We start from the raw sequence: 17211 nt of genomic DNA on the forward strand, positions 1-17211 counted from the left end.
GTGAGGAAATTTCCCAAGAGATCCCCACTACGTCCCTATGCACCTGTCCGCTCACCTGCATCAACATCTGCTCCCATGTAACAAGTTACATGATCATCGCCACACACACACAGATAGGGTGAGCACATTTAAATAAAACCAAGCAATAAAATATGAAATACAACATCAAAACAGTTAAACCCCGGGTTAGTATTCTTCTTCCTCTTTCTTTACTTCTCCACTTCCAATACTTTCATTAGATGTCTATCATTTCTATACCCTTTAGGTGAGAACGATGATCGATCTTTGCTGCACGAGTGTCTACTCGCCCCTCCGACTACAGGCCACCACCTGATAGTCCACATGTGGGAATAACTTTGCCACAGCATCTCACCGTGACACCAAGTGGAGCTCCCCGAAACAAACATAAAGTTTGTAACTGTTCCAGACTACCAAAACTCTATCAGAATCACTCTGAAGAGGGCAATCACCCGAACCTTGCCGTACGAGCCACAACTCGCACATTCCACTGGACTTCCTAAACCACTAGGCTACAACCTTGAGTGGTCACGTGTTACCCTAATACAAGATTACACTCGTAACTGGGTCCCCAGCCAAAGCATCGCATCATGAACATCCACCACGCCGCCAGGCACCACTCGCCGCCACCGCCTGACGCACCTGCCCGCGCCGCCAGGCGCCACTTCACCTTCAGGACCTCTGCTATGTCATACCGCCTGGCGGAACTACCCCTACCACCAGGCGCCAAGCGTCAACAGTGGCCACTGCCACTAATTTGTTTCCGTCCGCCTGGCGGCTCATTCACGCCGCCAGGCGCCATACCAATAGTGCTTTGTTACTGATTTATTGGCACATTAAACAGGTCCCAAGGGACCTCAAATCACACATACCACAACTCACAGCACATGTACAATTATCCAATTATGCTAAAATGACTCGATCAAAATGCTCACATCTTTGTCAATGCCAATAAATAATACTTTCATGTCAAGGATTACATTCTTTTACAAGTGCTATTTAAACATGTTGTAACACACTCCAGAACTCAAGTCACATACCTCAGTAGTTGAATACTAATTTATCTCATACCAATTCATATACCAATGTTACACATAATTCTGACATTACTACAAATAACGTGCCATAATAGCTACCCCTAATAAACATAATTCTACTTCGTACCATCTCTTCACGATCACCACATTCTAGTTCACATTTTTCATTTTTTTACTATATTATCCTACTTTCTGGAATATATCTCAGCACTTACAGCTTAACCTTTATGGCATCCATCTCATTATATCACTTTTCCCACCCTCGTTATCTCTAATCTTCCTTAATTCCGAACATACCATATTCATATAAATTTTTCCATTTTATACATATACATTTATAATGTATTTCTGATTGAAAAGCCAACACCACAAAACCCATATTAACCAACCAAAATAAGCTACACTGTTAGGCCGCCTGGCGGCAGCTCATGCGCCGCCAGGCGGTGCATGCCAATCTGGGTTTTGCCCAGAATTTCCAACACTGCACTATGCTCAAATATCCTAATTTTATGATACTTACCTTCGTCCTAACATTTTGCTATATGCACATGCCATACAGTGTTCATACAGTACTCATATTATCGTCAATTTTGGATAATCAATACACCTTTCATTACAACACTTCAACAATCGTTGTCCCCGATCCCAACATGAATTCCACAACCCCAAATTCACACAACATACACAACTTCAATATATCATGATCATCTGCAGACATTCACCATATAATATTCATGTTCGTGCATATAAATTATCATGGCGCATCACAGGAAACATCAAGAACATCAAAACAAAGAAACAGCGTCACAGTGCTTGTGCCGCCTGGCGGTTCATCCTCTGCCGCCAGGCAGTTCATGGAGAAAACCCAGAAAACATTTAGATTTGCATGTGCCGCCTGGCGGCAGTTCATGCGCCGCCAGGCGGTTTTTGGAAAAATCCAGAATACGTGAAAGAAAGCAGAAAGTGATGTTTTCCCCAATTCAAGTATGGCCCAGAATACATCTTCATATAATACAGAAATAAACATGTAATACGAACTCCCCTAACCTAGAATTCCTTCGCTTAAAATGGCACGTTTGTCTTCTTTCCTTGAACTCCAACAACTCCTCAAGCTCTCCCGCTGTCCAGCCCTTCAATCCCACTCTCTACTCACTGTTTCTCTCTGAATTCGTACAACCCTCAATACCCTAATTGTGCAGACTCCAAAACCCTCCTCTCTCACACAATTAGCCTTTTAATTGGGTCTTAATTATGGTTTAAAGGCATAAACGAAATTGCTTGTGATAAGTGTCATTCAAGACGATTATGGGATTGTTTTTCAGCCCCTTTGAATGCCTTAACGTGGCTGTTGGTGTTCTACCTCCTCTCTTCTTTGCCAAAAATCAAGTTTAGCAAAAAGAAAACTTATTTTAGGTCTCACCAAGGTTTGAACCCCCAACCTTGCAATTATTAAGTCAATGCTAAACCATCAAACCGATTCATGTTTCTTGCTAAACTAACATAACTAAATTACTATATTCTTACTTAACATGCACTTTCATAATATTAAAACAATAATTAAATAACACATAATTGGCATACATAGGACTCGAACCTAAGTCCTTTCACACAATTAAAGTACTCTCAACCATTTGAGCTAACACTTGTCCACATCATATCAACCATTATTAAATACCATAAAGGCTTCCACAACCCGCATTTATTAATTAATTATTTATTTAATTAATTAAATTTCACGGGTCTTACATAGGACGTAATTCCACGATAGTTTCGTGGTGGTGCCTCATTGATTAGGATGTAATTCCATGAATCTCTAGGTGAGATCTTATGGTGGTGCCTCATTCGGTCAGGATGTAATTCCATGACCCCTGTTAGTGGGTGTTCATGGTGGTGCCTTATTTATATAATTTAGTAAGGATTCAAGGTAAGGATTGCATCCTGACACTCTAAAGAGTCAGTTAGTCTCACATAGAGTGTACTGACTTAAGTGGTGAGAGTACCAGGAGGCCTGGAACACTTTAAGGGCTAACCTTGTGTGTGGGGGATGAAACACTGAAACAATCAGCTCGGTATAGCAGCTCGGTAGGGCAGTAAAGGCCACCACAAGTGCAAGCATCCGCTGAATCTGACTAATTATATGTATCCGGATGATTCGTGTCTTGAGTCTTAGTGTATTGTTTGCAAGTCATAACATGTGTGGTTGACGTGTGTATCTTGGAATATGAAAGTGTATGTAATTGTATGATAAACCATTTTCTACTATAGCTTACCCCTTTTGCTTGTTTGATTGTTATGTATGTGGTCTTCTCTTTTTGCGATGATCATCAATTTATTGATGTGAGCAGATGCGAGAAATCCTCGTTGTCAATAGGGAAATAGTGACTCCGCTGCATAGCCTACCTGGGCTGGATTCCATTTAATTGGGCTTTTCTTTTAGGGCTATGGCCCATGTATTGTCTTGCCTCTGGGCTTTATTTTGAATTACTGTTGATACTTTACTATACTTTATTATTGGCATCGTGGTGCGCCCTAGTTCATTCCTGGTTCCTTTTGGGATAACTGTAAGATGTAACGCTTATACTCCAGGTCCTTACTTATTATACTTTCCCGTGTGACATTTCTTTTAATTAAAGTTATTAATTAAATGGGGTGTTATAGAAGAATTTCGTTATTTAAAAAGAGAAGTACCATTATTAAGTAATAGGCTCCTAAAATACTCAACATTTTTAAATCAGTGTACTAAATTTTGGGTTCATGTACCTTAATACGATATAGTTCATAATTGGTATTGAGTTCACATTCAACATGACTTTGACATAATGAAAGCATGGCATATGTTTTGAATTTTGAACATAAATTAAATTAAAGTTCTTTCAGTGTATCTACTTATGACCTCATATTAGGGATTACAAATAAATTTGTCTTGTGGATATTATACCCATAGGGCTGTACGTACAAAGAAATATAATTTTTTTTTTTTGCAAAAAGCAGCATAAGTCAGGTACCACAAGTCGAGAAGTCAACATCCAGACGCACATGATCGTACCTCACAATCTTAAATATATAAACATGTTAAGATTGGGAGGCTGATGTGTTGTACAAAGACATGGTACCCCCTTCCCCTCCCAAGGTACACAACATAGGGGATTGATGGTAGTACATGACCTAGGGGGCTAATAGGACCAGGAACCCACCCCCATCCTTGATGTACATGGCGTAACCTAGTAATGTAAGATAACATGTACTCTGATCATGCTGATTTGCCAAGTCAGTATAATCACCTCAGATGAGGTAAATCCAAGGTTAATTAGGTCATTCTCATTAGTAGGTAATTTGGCTAGTTGAACTAAATCCCAACCAGGTAAGACCCATGAAACCTAGTATAAAAGACACATTTTACGAATTACATTATTATGTTTTATTCTGACATCTTACCCCATATATATATCGGACTAACTTTGGCATCAAAATGTCTTTTGAAGGCATATGCCCTCCTTCGTTTGAGACTAGAAGATGAGACACCCTTGAAGCTTGTTTAGGAGACTTTACAGGATATACTTTGACCTTGTAAGAACAATTGGCGCCCACCGTGGGGCAGAAAAATATTTTCTAAAGACAACTATGAAAGTTAGAAGATTTGAAAGATGGTATCTATAAGACCCGAGAAATTTATTAATTAAATAAATTATTAATTAATAAATGCGGGTAGTGGAAGCCTTTATAGTAATTAATGGAGTGAGCCTAGAGTAGAATAAGACTCCCTTTTAAACTCTCAACTCATATCAGGGCAGGCAGGGAAAGACTGAGACTATCGATACCAAGTCGGGGTTGATGAAAGATCACAGGATGGATACCCTATGGTTTGGTTGGTCTCTATGTCTGCTTCACTTCGTAGCATTAAGGGGATAATGCAATGAGGGAACTTTCCAGAAACCGCCTGGCGGCATTGAAGACCCGCCAGGCGACACATGTGACTTATACTGGATTTCTGGGTTTCTGTTAAGAATCGTCTAGCGCTGAAGAGCTACCATCAGACGACGTGTGTCAGTGTTCTGTTCATGAAAAATGTTATTTTTTTTTGTTTTCGTGTTTTCGCGAAGTAGGTATCACCGAACGCTGGTTTTGTACCGTCAACCGCCAGGTTCCTGACATTTGGGAGTTGGGTGCCACAGATTTTTCTAGTCTGCGCAGTTTTTATAAAAATGTGTTTCCTGATTCGTTATCTGTCTGATTTAGGTGAAATTTTGACAAGCGATTCATAACATGTTTTTCTTCACTTTGAACGTGGAGATTTGCATTGGCTATTTGCAGCTGGAGATATACGTCACTCATGATTGGTTGTTTCAATTCCCTAAGAGTGTGATTATTAATGGATGATTAAGTGTGCTTAAGTGCTAGTATGACCTTGATTGGTGAATGTGTATATATATATATATATATATATATATATATATATATATATATATATATATATATATATATATATAAGAGTATATAGATGTGTGATTTATGAGTATGTTTTTGGAAGTGCTTGTTGAGCCATATTGAATATATGAATCTATATATGTTAGCTCGAATGTATAATGTTATAAGTGTGTGAAAAAGGCCACTATTGATGATATCACTATGGTAGAGTATTGCATTATCATGATGGGTTTTAGGCAAGTATGGGAACATGATAATCATACTTTAAATGTAATGGAATTGCGGGGGCATGCAGAATAAGTATATAGCTTTGATTATGTCTTATGTGGTGTATGTGAATTGTATACATGTAAAGGGTTGGGAAAATGATAAGTAGAAAATAACATGGTTTGGACTTATCTATGAATGTTTTAAGGAGCATGAGTTGTGTTTGCTATCTTATAGTGGTTCCATGAAAATGTGTGCTGGTTGGCAAAATATATGTTTTAATGGGTGATACTTGTGTACATGTATGCTAAAGCAATCTAAATTGAGATTGTGCATGTGAGTCATGTTGATTTCTTAAATCCTATATTCTTGACTGTGGATATGCATAATTATAAGAGTAGGATTGATCTTACTCTGTTTGGGTGCTAAAACCAGTAAAGTTTCACTATTGATATAACGCTTGGCGGCATATGGGAGGCTGCAAGGCGATAGGACAATCAGAGATATCCCTAGAACGTGTGGTGCCTGGCGGTGAGGAGTGACCCGCTAGGCGATAGCCTTAAAAATAGTGGGTCAAGATCTGACTAGCGCCTGGCGGTGAGAGGTACCCATCAGGCGATCTGTGCTGTGATTTTTCTTGGCAACGCTTAGGCAATGCCAAGCGATAACATAGAGAGCATTGTGCTCTGTTGGTTTGCGTTTTGTGTGTTAATGATGTGAGACTCAGACCAGGAGATGCTTGTTTGTGTCATGAGTGGGTAGGTTCATGGCTGGTGGTGAACACGTGATAATATGAGCGAGGAGATTCATATTATGATGCTTTTGTTTGAGTATATGAGCGGGGAGGTTCGCATGTTTCATGCTCACACTTGAGGGCTGGTGTGAACGGGGAGGTTCGTAGTTGTTGGATCACGTGTGTTGGACTATGGGCAAGGAGGTCCGTAGAGTTAGACTACGAGCGGGAAGGTTCATAGAGGCAGAACCACGAGCGGGCAGGTTCGTGAAAGCATCATATATCCTAGGTCCATGGCCAAGTAATTGCTTGGTGATTTGGATGTGCGTGGCCTACGAGGCTTTGGGTGAAACCTTAAGGATGAACTTTGCTATAGCATTCCTTGAGTTGTGGCTCAGAATGGTATCCCTTGAGTTGTGGCTCGGGATATTGGGTAAACACGTGGCATTCCTTGAATTGTGGCTCGAAATGACATCTCTTGAGTTGTGGCTCGGGATGATGGATGAACACGAGGAACTCTTGAGTTGTAGCTCGGGGTAACGAGTGTTGCCGATGTGAGTGTATGAGTTGTGGCTTGTACGAATGGGTCCAGATAGATTGCCCTCCTCAGTATTTGGCTGGCGAGTTTGGTAGTCTTGAGACGTTACGGACTATGTTCGTATTGGGAACTCCACCTAGCGTTATAGAGTGTGGTCTGTAACAGGTTTCCCGCACGTCTTCTACAAGTTGTGGCTTGTAGGTAGAGGCAGCAAATGGTATCTTGAGGTTATCATCTAAAGACGTAGAATGCGGGTAACATGGTGGTGGCCATGTGATATGAAATCAAAGGATAGAATTCCTATGGTGATCTATGTTTATATATTTTGAATATATATATATATATATATATATATATATATATATATATATATATATATATATATATATATGTGTGTGTGTGTGTGTGTGTGTGTGTGTGTTTTTATATACTATTAGCTCACCCTATCTGCTTGTGTTTGGCGATGATCGTGTAATTCATTACACGGGAGCAGATGATGTTGCAAGAGGTGTGGGTGAGGCATATCATCAAAGAGAGGGTTAACTGGGAAAAGCTTTTATTGGGTGTTATAATTATTGTTTTTATGAACTTTGTAAACAATGTTTTACTGAGTTATGAGTTTGGATATTGTATTGGGTTTTATAAATTATGGATATTGGATAATTTCTGATTTAATAAATGTTTTAAAATTTCCTGCATTTTTGAAAAATGAAGTATAATAAATGATGTTTAATATTTATTTCTATTTTATTTTAGTTAAATTAGTAATATCTGACCGGGATGTTATAGTATCCACCATAAGCAGAGTTGTGGAAGCAAGATGGGTGAAACCCTTTACTAATCTGGCACTATATTTGAGGACCAAGCAAAGATGCAACAAGAGTTTGCCGACTATAAGAAACGCAATGATGAGAAAATGGAAGCCTTGAAAGAGATGAATGCTAGGCTAAAGAGAAAAGTCGAGGTCGACAGGCAGCTCAAAGGAAAGGAAGTCAATGACACTGTGCATGAAGGGCAAAGGATGAGTGCCCACGAGATGAAGGAAGAGAGCGAGTATAATCCTACCCAAAGGACCAAAGGAGTAACCAATAACTCCTTAGTCAGCAAAAAAAGTCATCGACACCCTTTCGTTGATGGAATCACCGAGACCACTCTTCCTAAACAATGGAAAGCATCCACAGTTTGCTATGATAGCTCCACTAACCCTAACAAGTACATATATGTGTATACAACTAGATCAACATCTACTCAACCAATGATGTCGTCCTATGTAAGGCATTTTCTTCTAATCTAGGAGGACCTGCCCTAGATATGTTTGCCAACCTACCACCATTCTCCAAAGACTACTTTGATGTGTTAACTTCTTCTTTTTCCACTTACTTCGAAACGAGCCGATGGCATGATGTCACCTCACTCTCCCTACTTAACATAAGACAAGAACAAGAAGAGTATTTGAGAGCCTACATAGATAGATTCAGAATGACCGTACTCAAAGTTAAAGATTCAAACTCTAATAGCACATTGCACTATATGATTAATGACTTGTAGGTTGGGCCATTCGCTAATGAGGTATGCATGTACCCCCTGTTAATATGAATGACCTAGGGTTGAGGGTCACTAGGTTTCTTGCAACTAGAAGACATGAAGAAGTACAAAGCTCAGGCAAAGATCGACATTGTCTGGTTAAGAAGAAAAAAGTCGAGAAGCCACAACCCCTAAAGGTAATGCATGGCCACAAGAGCGTAAACCTGTCCAATATATGAACTACACACCCCTCAAGAGGCTCTTTACAAGCCGACCTCATCTGATCCCCAAGAAAGTTTTAGAGCTCCCCGGATGCATACATGAACAAGTATTGCAAGTATCATCATAATAACGGTCACAAAACAAATGAGTGTTAGGCCCTTAGAGACAAAGTGGAAGAGTTTATCAAAGTTGGGCATCTCAGGCGCTTTGTCAAAAGAGAAGATGAAGGAACGAGAAGGCATGACGGGGTTGGGTACCGCAAGTACGACAATAGAAGGGACGATAAAAGAGGAGACGACAGGAGACAGGAATAAAGAGCAAAAAGGCTACCACAACAAGACAATAGGCAGAAAGATCACCAAGATGAATGCTTTACACACACCAAACCAACTTAATCCAAACAATAGCTAACAATTTAAAATCACATCACCAGTGAACCAACCAACCAAAGCACAATCAAAGCACAAGAAATTAAAGTTAACGTCCCTTACCTTAGTTAAACAACCTTTTCTCTCAAAGATGCTCTCTAAAGCTATATCTAACATAGGAAAGTCTAACTTGACAACAAAGATCTCACTTGGTAATCTAAGCATATCACCTAGATCATTGAGCAACATAGATTCACTAAGTGCACCTTTGAGTCACATGCATAGCCTTATAGCTCACATGCAACTTAGAGTAAAAGTACCTCAAAAGGGATATAAAAAAAGAACTTACTTTGTTCTATTATTTGATCGAGTGATTGTGTATATCTATTTGCTACGAATGATTATACAATCTTTTATCTTCAAAAGGATGAAGGTAGCGATCAAAAATATCGAGAGAGGATAGAGAAAAAATTTAAGGAGTAATGATTTTATAAAAATGAACTTTAATTATTAGAAAATCTATTTATAGTTTAAACCTTTTATTATTAAAATATTATAGGGTTTTTCTTTTAAAAACCTTTAATGAAATTTTTAAGTTTTCACGTCTAGACAAAAATTAAGAAATTTTTAAATATTTTCATATTTTTAAAAGCATTAAGAAGTATGTGGAATATAAAAAATAAAATAAAAAATCATATTTTTATTCTTCGATCCTTGTGTCACTTAAAATTAATATTTTTTTATGATATGTATTAATCCTTTTCGCATGTAAGATTATATATACAAGTTTTATCTCTCACATTGATCGTATTAAATTTAAACATGATTTTCTTCCATGTACGATACCTATGATTCATAACAAAACTGCAAAAAGAAATTATAAAATAAGATTTGTGTAGCTGTCTTATTCAAATCGTATTTTATAAAAAAAAAATATTATATTTAACAACATAAGTATTTAATTAACTTCTCAAATAGGAGATAAAGAGAATCACTGACAAAAAATGTTATATTTAAAAAAAAAGTGTTAAGAAATATAATATTTTCTAAGTACACACATTTCCCATTTGTTCTTTAGATTGTGACTATGTTGTTTCCTCACAACCCTTACATTTCCATTTTTGGTTCACCTTTTCTTTTTCTTTTCGTGTATTTATTTTTTCCCTCTCAATTGTCTATGTAAGTTTTGTTTAGGATTCTTCCCCATTTTGTGTCCTACTAATTTTATTTGCTTGTTCTTTTTCATCTTAATTTTGCTAAAAGTGTGTTTTAATTTTCAGTACTGTGATTTTTTTACATTAGTCTTTTGGTTAAGGTTTAAGATGACTATTACAACTTATTGAACTTGTCTTGTTCATCTTGATTCCTATTTAGTTTATTTAATTAGATATTGATTAGAGTTATAGTTCATTTTTGCGTCATACCTTTGCGGAGACTTTTTCTTTCTTTTGATTTTCTATAGTTGATTGCTGTTTTTGTTTTGTATTTGATTTTCCTTAGATGTGTTTGTGGAAATGCCTCAACTAAATTCTATTAAAGAAAAAAAAAATCACTACTTTATTTTTTTTCCTTTACTTTTCTAGTTTATTTTTCTGGTGCATATGATTAAAGACGAGAACAAAAAACTGAGAATTTAGTGAAATATAACTTAAAACCAAACATGTTTTGGTTTCTTTCTTTTTATGCTATAGTATGCTTTTTGATGAGGTGTGGAAAAATGGATTATCTTGTAATAAAACTATGATGATTCATCCCTAAAAGGGATTGAGATTGACATGAGATAGAGAGATACACGTTGAATGGATTGAGACAATGTGGCATGAAGAAGGCAACTTCTAAACAAAGCCCAACATTTTTTTTCTCCCAATTTATGTTGTCCACATCACCTTTCTCCCAAATTTTAAAACCCTCTTTCTGTATGCGTGCTTACCGCACCTCCCAAAACTCAAAAGTAAGTTATATACATAGGTAGGTATAAATGAATGAATTTTGGACTTTCAAATTTCTATTAATATTAATATATGTTTATTTTATTTTTCTTATTTAGAAGGGGGCGTGGCAAAGTATATTATATATGCCCATACATACCCTATTTTTTAGCACTCTTTCTCTCTCTCCATTCCTATTGCGACTCTCTTCTCTCTCCTCTCTCTTCGCCTTTCTCTTTCTCTCTCTTTCAGATTTCTGTCTCTCTCATCTTTCTCTCTCCGGAAGGGCAAACCCTAAAGACCGTTTGCACCCACCAAGTAAGTTTTCTCTCTCCTATCTCCTCTTTCTCTCTCTTTCTCTCTTTCTTTCCGCTTTCTCTCTCTCCCTCTCTTTCCTTAAAAATTTGAATATGGGTCCTCCTTCTACCGTTCAGCTTCTGCCTCAATATAAATCATTTGTTGTGTGAATTTGTTTGTCTTCGTCATTATTACAAGCCAGATCTGTTCCCAAATTTTGGAACCCTAAAATGGGAATTGGGGATCTTCAAGCCGGGCTCCACTTTTTTGTGTGTTCTCTGTGGTTTATGGAAAAATGTAGAAACGATGATGGCGTTCGGATCGTGGGGTTTTCATTTTGCGGCGATTAGATCGAGCAAGTTCCGATTTTTTAAAGCGGAAGCGGTAAATCTGGATTTGTTTGGGCCTGATTTGATTTTGGGGTTGGTAGTCTCGGACGTTTTTGTTTTTGTTGAGTTTGGGATTTTGGGTTGCCTGTATTTTATTTTCTCAGTTTTGAATTAATTTGCATGCAGTGGAGTTTTATTTATTTTTTGGTTATGCTTTAGTTCATTGTATGTTGCCTTGTTTGAGATTCTAATGACGGGCATTGATAGAAGAAGCATGAGGCATGTTTTGAAACTTTGTGATCCTTTTGTTTCCTGTTGTGTGTAGTTGCCATGGATGATGATGTGTTGAACATGCCCAATTGGGGTTATTATGAACCCTTCAGAGGGGGACATCTTGGTCTGCAGCTCATGCCTGGTATGACTGATCGAGACACAAAGCCATATCTGCCTGCTCGTGATCCAGCTGTGTTAATGGGTGCTAATGGAACTTTTCACCCTAGAGACTGCGTTGTTTCCGAAGCACCAATGCAGTTGAACTATGTTAGAGATAATTGGACAAGCCAAAGGGATAGGTATTTCAGTATGCAGCAGCCCACAAATCCTAATTATGCTGTTCTTCCTGAAACATCAGTAGCTCCGAACTTGCAAATTATACAACCACCTGATACATCGAGAGATGAGAAAGTGGATAGAATTGAAGAGTTAGTTGTCAAAAAGGAAGGTGGCCAGTCGAAGAAAAGGCAGACTAAGGGTGCTCTGACGACCCCAAAAGCTAAGAAACCTAGGAAGCCGAAGGATAATGGCAATGTTCCAGTTCAACGTGTGAAGCCCCCGAAGAAGACTATGGAGCTTGTAATTAATGGAATTGATATGGACATTTCTGGTCTTCCCATTCCAGTTTGTTCGTGTACCGGGAGTCCTCAGCAGTGCTATCGTTGGGGTTGTGGAGGTTGGCAATCGGCCTGTTGCACCACAAATGTGTCGATATATCCTTTACCAATGAGCATGAAAAGGCGTGGTGCTAGGATAGCTGGGAGGAAAATGAGCCAAGGTGCGTTTAAAAAGGTTTTAGAGAAACTTGCGGCTGAAGGTTATAATTTTGCTAACCCTATTGATCTGAAGACTCATTGGGCTAGACATGGCACCAACAAGTTTGTTACCATCAGGTAGATAGGCGTTGCCGAGGACCTGAGACACATGACAGTTGGTCTGTTTCACCTGTATATACACCTGTGTGGTCTTTCACACAGATGTTGAGTTATTTGTTATCCAAGAATTTTCTGTTGTGGTACTTCTACCTAAAATTTGGATATTCCAGTTCTTTTGTTCTTTTTCCCTCTTCAGCTTTTATGTGATAAGGGACAACCATCTTATATGGCATCAACATTTATGTAGATGAGTTATAACTAGGTAGACTAGTTTTGGATAATTCTCATTCACCTTTATTTAAATTTGTCAAGATTTTACAATGCTTTGAATTAACTTCTCTTATTCCTTTGGTTTATTGGTTTGTCAATTGCACATTGCCCTTGTTTGTTTGATTTAGTGCTTCAGTTTTTTTAGTTGTGTATGGTTCATTAACAATCCTATCTGTGGATGCTATATGAAATGTGCTGCATTAGGTGTGCATAATCTTTCAATTGAGTTCTAGTAGGCCATGGTTTAACCTGACAATTCCTCTCGAGAGTCCTTCAGGGTTTTAGAGGTTGCACAATTGGGGGTAAGACCTACTTCTCTCCTATAATCACACCCTATATGATACGAATGTGACCTGGACTCGTAGGATAGAGATCTGTGGTATTGTCCATTGAATTAGAAGGCTTAGTGAGACTTAATTGAATGAAAAGGATGTTCCCCTGAATCTTTTTGAGCAGTGTTTAAGTAGAGAATCTAAAATTTTTTCATCAGTTCTTTCACACCCTTCCAAAGCCTTTAACACATTTGGAAGAAAATAATCATGTCTGTGTTATCTTGGGTTTCTCTAGTCCATCACTTCTTTTCCCTGTGCCTCAAAATGCAGAGTACTGTCACAATGAATTGGAATAAATGAAGACAACAGTCATGATTAGATACTAGAGATGATCTTTTTACTCTGAATAGAATGTGTTATTCGCCTCTTATTTTAGTAGTGGCATTTAGTCAGTTATTACCTGATGTAGAAATTGGTCTACATAGGTTGCCTTGCTTCTTAATACGAATAGGTTACTTTCATGTAGAAATAGTCAGTACCTGATGCCAATAGTTAGCGATGCCAATATTTCACAATTTTTTTATTTGAATGATCTTCTATATTTTGCACCCTTACTTTCTCTCAATGTTTAATGTCTTCAAACATTTATATTCGTTCAAAGCGTTTACACTAGTTCGTCGGTTCGGTGTTACCTTAAGAGATGGTCCATTTTCACGAAAAGAGATTTGTGATTCGACCCGCGAATTTAAAATAAGCAAACCTTTGTGGTTCTGTTTTATTGATAAATTATTCTTTGGTTTTGTATGCTTTTTGTCTTATATATTACATCAATCATAAAAAGGTTTCTTTAAAGAGATAAATACGTAATATAGGGTTACTTTTACTTAAGGTCCATTTGCTCGAAAAAGTCACATGAAACATGGGATAAATACCCATGCCAGTGGAAATTATAATGCTAGGGAGGGGCCTTCTTCAGAAATAAAAAAAAGATGCGCAGCATTTGTCTCATTAGAAAAAAAGGTGAACCTATTTAAAGTTCATGATTATGATTAAAAAAAGAAATAAAGCATATGTTTCACTGGCTGTTTATGCAAAACTTCATAACTAACTTTAAAACTTGCGTTTAATTATTAAGCATGGATTTTGTTTTTTGAGTTCTTCCACCCATCAACATAATGGTTTACGGAGAAAAGTTTATACCCTTTGAGTATATATTATTTTGGGTCTACTTTAAATATGTTTATATGAAAAACCTATGAGGAAGTTTTCTTATTTAAGACCACATGAGTTGGAATTTGAAAAAAATGAGGGGAGGATAAAAATTAAGTAAATATTTACACAAATTTGATTTATTAATCTTTTGTTACTTTTTATAATTATAAACATTTTAATTTAGAAATGAAATATCTGTTATCCTTTTTCTTTCCTGTTAAATCCAGTTCTTATGTCGTTAAAAAGTTAATAAGCTTTTGGCGATAATTAAAACACATTAGTATCTGGTATAAAATAAAGTTAATAATAGAAAGAATTAAAAAAGGAAACAAAAATGGAAAGTAATTTTTATGTATGTTTTATTATTGATAGGAATCAAATTAATGGACGACCATTAATTTATAATACTCTAATTTAGGTGTCTATTAGTAAGAGATATGTCTCATTAAAACTTTATTAGAAAAAAAGTTTTGGGATAAAAACCTAAAAACCTAGTGAAGAAAAAATAGTATATCATTAAGTATTCTTTAATACAATATTGTTCATCTCACATATTCTATTTCTTACCCTGATATAAACTTACATCATTAGGATGGTGAAGTCCAATCTTATGAATTCGTTGTTCAAAAGTTCTTCTTTGGTAAAGACTTGGTAAATAGATTTGTTCAATTTTTACATGAACAAATCTTTTGGATATCTATATCATCATTTCCATTGAACAACGAACTATTATCTTCATATATGATTGTTGAATACATTCTTCTTGAGGATAGACCACAAGTTTGTTGCACATGTTGAATTATAAATCTTAACAAAACACATTCATGACTTACCTCATGTAATGCTAAAATTCTGCATGATTTGATGATGTTGTTGTTGTGGTTTGTTTCACATCCATTCTTCTCGAGGATAGACCAGAAGCTTGTCGCACATGTTGAATTATAGACCTTAACAAAACACATTCATGACTACCTCATGTAATGCTAAAATTTTGCATAATTTGACGATGTTGTTATGGTTTGTTTCAGAGATCGTCATAAAATTATTGTGCTACCACATGTGAACAAATATCCTATTTGTGATAAACCATTATGACATTGTGTGGATCTAATAAATAACATGCATCTATATGACCCATTAGGACTGATTTTGAATCATTTGGATAAAATAATCTAATCCAATGTCTTCTTGTAGGTGAAAACTATATCTTGCTTAAGAAATTTACAACAAGTGCAATATTAGGTCGATTATAATTAGCAAAATACATTGGTTCTTCTATAACACTAAGATATGATACAAAGAAGTTTCATCATTTTCTTGGGGTTTAGAATAGCCTTTATCAACATCTAACAACCTCACAACCATTGGAATGCATAATGGGTGTAGCTTGTCTATTTAGAACCTTTTAAGCACCTTCATTATATAAGTCTCTTCATGTACAAAAATAGCTTTATTTAAATACTCAATTCCTAATCTCAAATAAAAAATTTCCCTTCCAAGATCCTTCATCTTAGATTCTTTCTTTAAGCAATCAATTGCATTTGTGAGCTTATTAGGAGTTATAACGATGTTTATATCATCTACATACACAATAATTATGGCAAATTCATTTACTATATTTTCATATAAATACAAGGACAAATATGATCATTTCTATACTCTTCTTTAAAGAAGTACTCATTAAGACGGTTATATCACATACATCCTGATTCCTTTAATCAATAAAGCGACTAGTTCAATTTATTGAATAATACTCTTTAGAATTTGCCTTGTTGGGAAAATTAAATCCTTCAAGAATTTTCATATAAATATCATTCTCAAGAGAAATAGGTTGTAATATCATTCATTAAATGTAAATGCAGACCTTTTTGTGAAACAAGGATAATCAAATATCGAAATGTTATTGTATGTAATACTAGTGAATATATCGTTTCACAAATCCATTTATACCCAATAGGTTTTACACCTTCAGGTGTGTGAACTATAGGTCTAAAAATCTTTCATTTAGCAAGCAAATGTAATTATGCTTCTATTACATCTTTTCATTTTGGTCAATCATTTCTTTGTCGACAATCTTCAATGATAATTGGTTCTTAATCCTCATTGCCACTCATAATTTTCATCGTTTATAAGCAAAAGTCTCGTCAGTGTTGACTTCATTTTGATTCCATATTATTTTATCCATGATATAATTTATTGAGATCTCATCATTTTCAACAATTTCAGGTATTTGAGGTTCTTCTAAAACTGAATCTTTAATTATGTGAAATAAATCTTTTGGGATTTCCACCCCTTTGATTAAGTCACCTTATATTTTAGCTTATTTTCTCATTCAAAAGTTTTTACCTTTGGAACTAATAAGCCTACCACGTTTCAAGAGTGGCTTTGCAACCAAAAGACCTACCACGCTTAAGGCGTATTATGAATTAATAACAATTCTATTTGGAACATTAGCAGCTGATATTTATGATTTAATTACCCTTTTTCTGTCAGTAAAAACATATGATAATTGATTGACTAATTTTGTAAATGAATTAACCTTTGAACTTCTAGTTCCCATTCTTTTGTATGAGGATCAAGACGAGATAATGATAATTCATTTCAACCAATATCTTTTTCCAATTGTTTTCTTTCTCCCCCTAATGTTGGAAAAACTTATTCATCAAAATGACAACCGACAAAT

At 36.2% G+C, this 17211-nt stretch overlaps 1 protein-coding gene across 4 annotated transcripts; it reads left to right on the top strand.

The window, feature by feature from the left end:
- The first annotated feature begins 11151 nt into the window (after positions 1-11151).
- LOC114178978 (protein BASIC PENTACYSTEINE2-like) lies at positions 11152-13128 on the top strand. 4 transcript variants are annotated; one of them, XM_028065146.2, is made up of 2 exons: positions 11152-11318; positions 11952-13128. In XM_028065146.2, the coding sequence occupies exon 2, from the start codon at positions 11957-11959 to the stop codon at positions 12794-12796; it is 840 nt and encodes a 279-aa protein (XP_027920947.1). In that variant the 5' UTR covers positions 11152-11318; positions 11952-11956; the 3' UTR covers positions 12797-13128. The 4 variants fall into 4 exon arrangements, with proteins under 4 accessions (XP_027920947.1, XP_085527854.1, XP_085527855.1 ...); XM_085671728.1 differs by having other exon boundaries at positions 11187-11318; positions 11500-13128; XM_085671729.1 differs by lacking the exon at positions 11152-11318 and adding an exon at positions 11325-11719.
- Positions 13129-17211: the final 4083 nt, after the last annotated feature.

This window comes from Vigna unguiculata, chromosome 3 (assembly GCF_037176805.1).
Source record: "Vigna unguiculata cultivar grain cowpea cultivar isolate G323 ecotype 2 chromosome 3, ASM3717680v1, whole genome shotgun sequence".
Taxonomy (NCBI): Eukaryota; Viridiplantae; Streptophyta; class Magnoliopsida; order Fabales; family Fabaceae; genus Vigna; species Vigna unguiculata.

What these genes read in the sequence shown, in the direction of transcription:
- LOC114178978 (XM_028065146.2), top strand. Translation starts at nt 11,957, where the DNA reads ATGGATGATGATGTGTTGAACATGCCCAATTGGGGTTATTATGAACCC.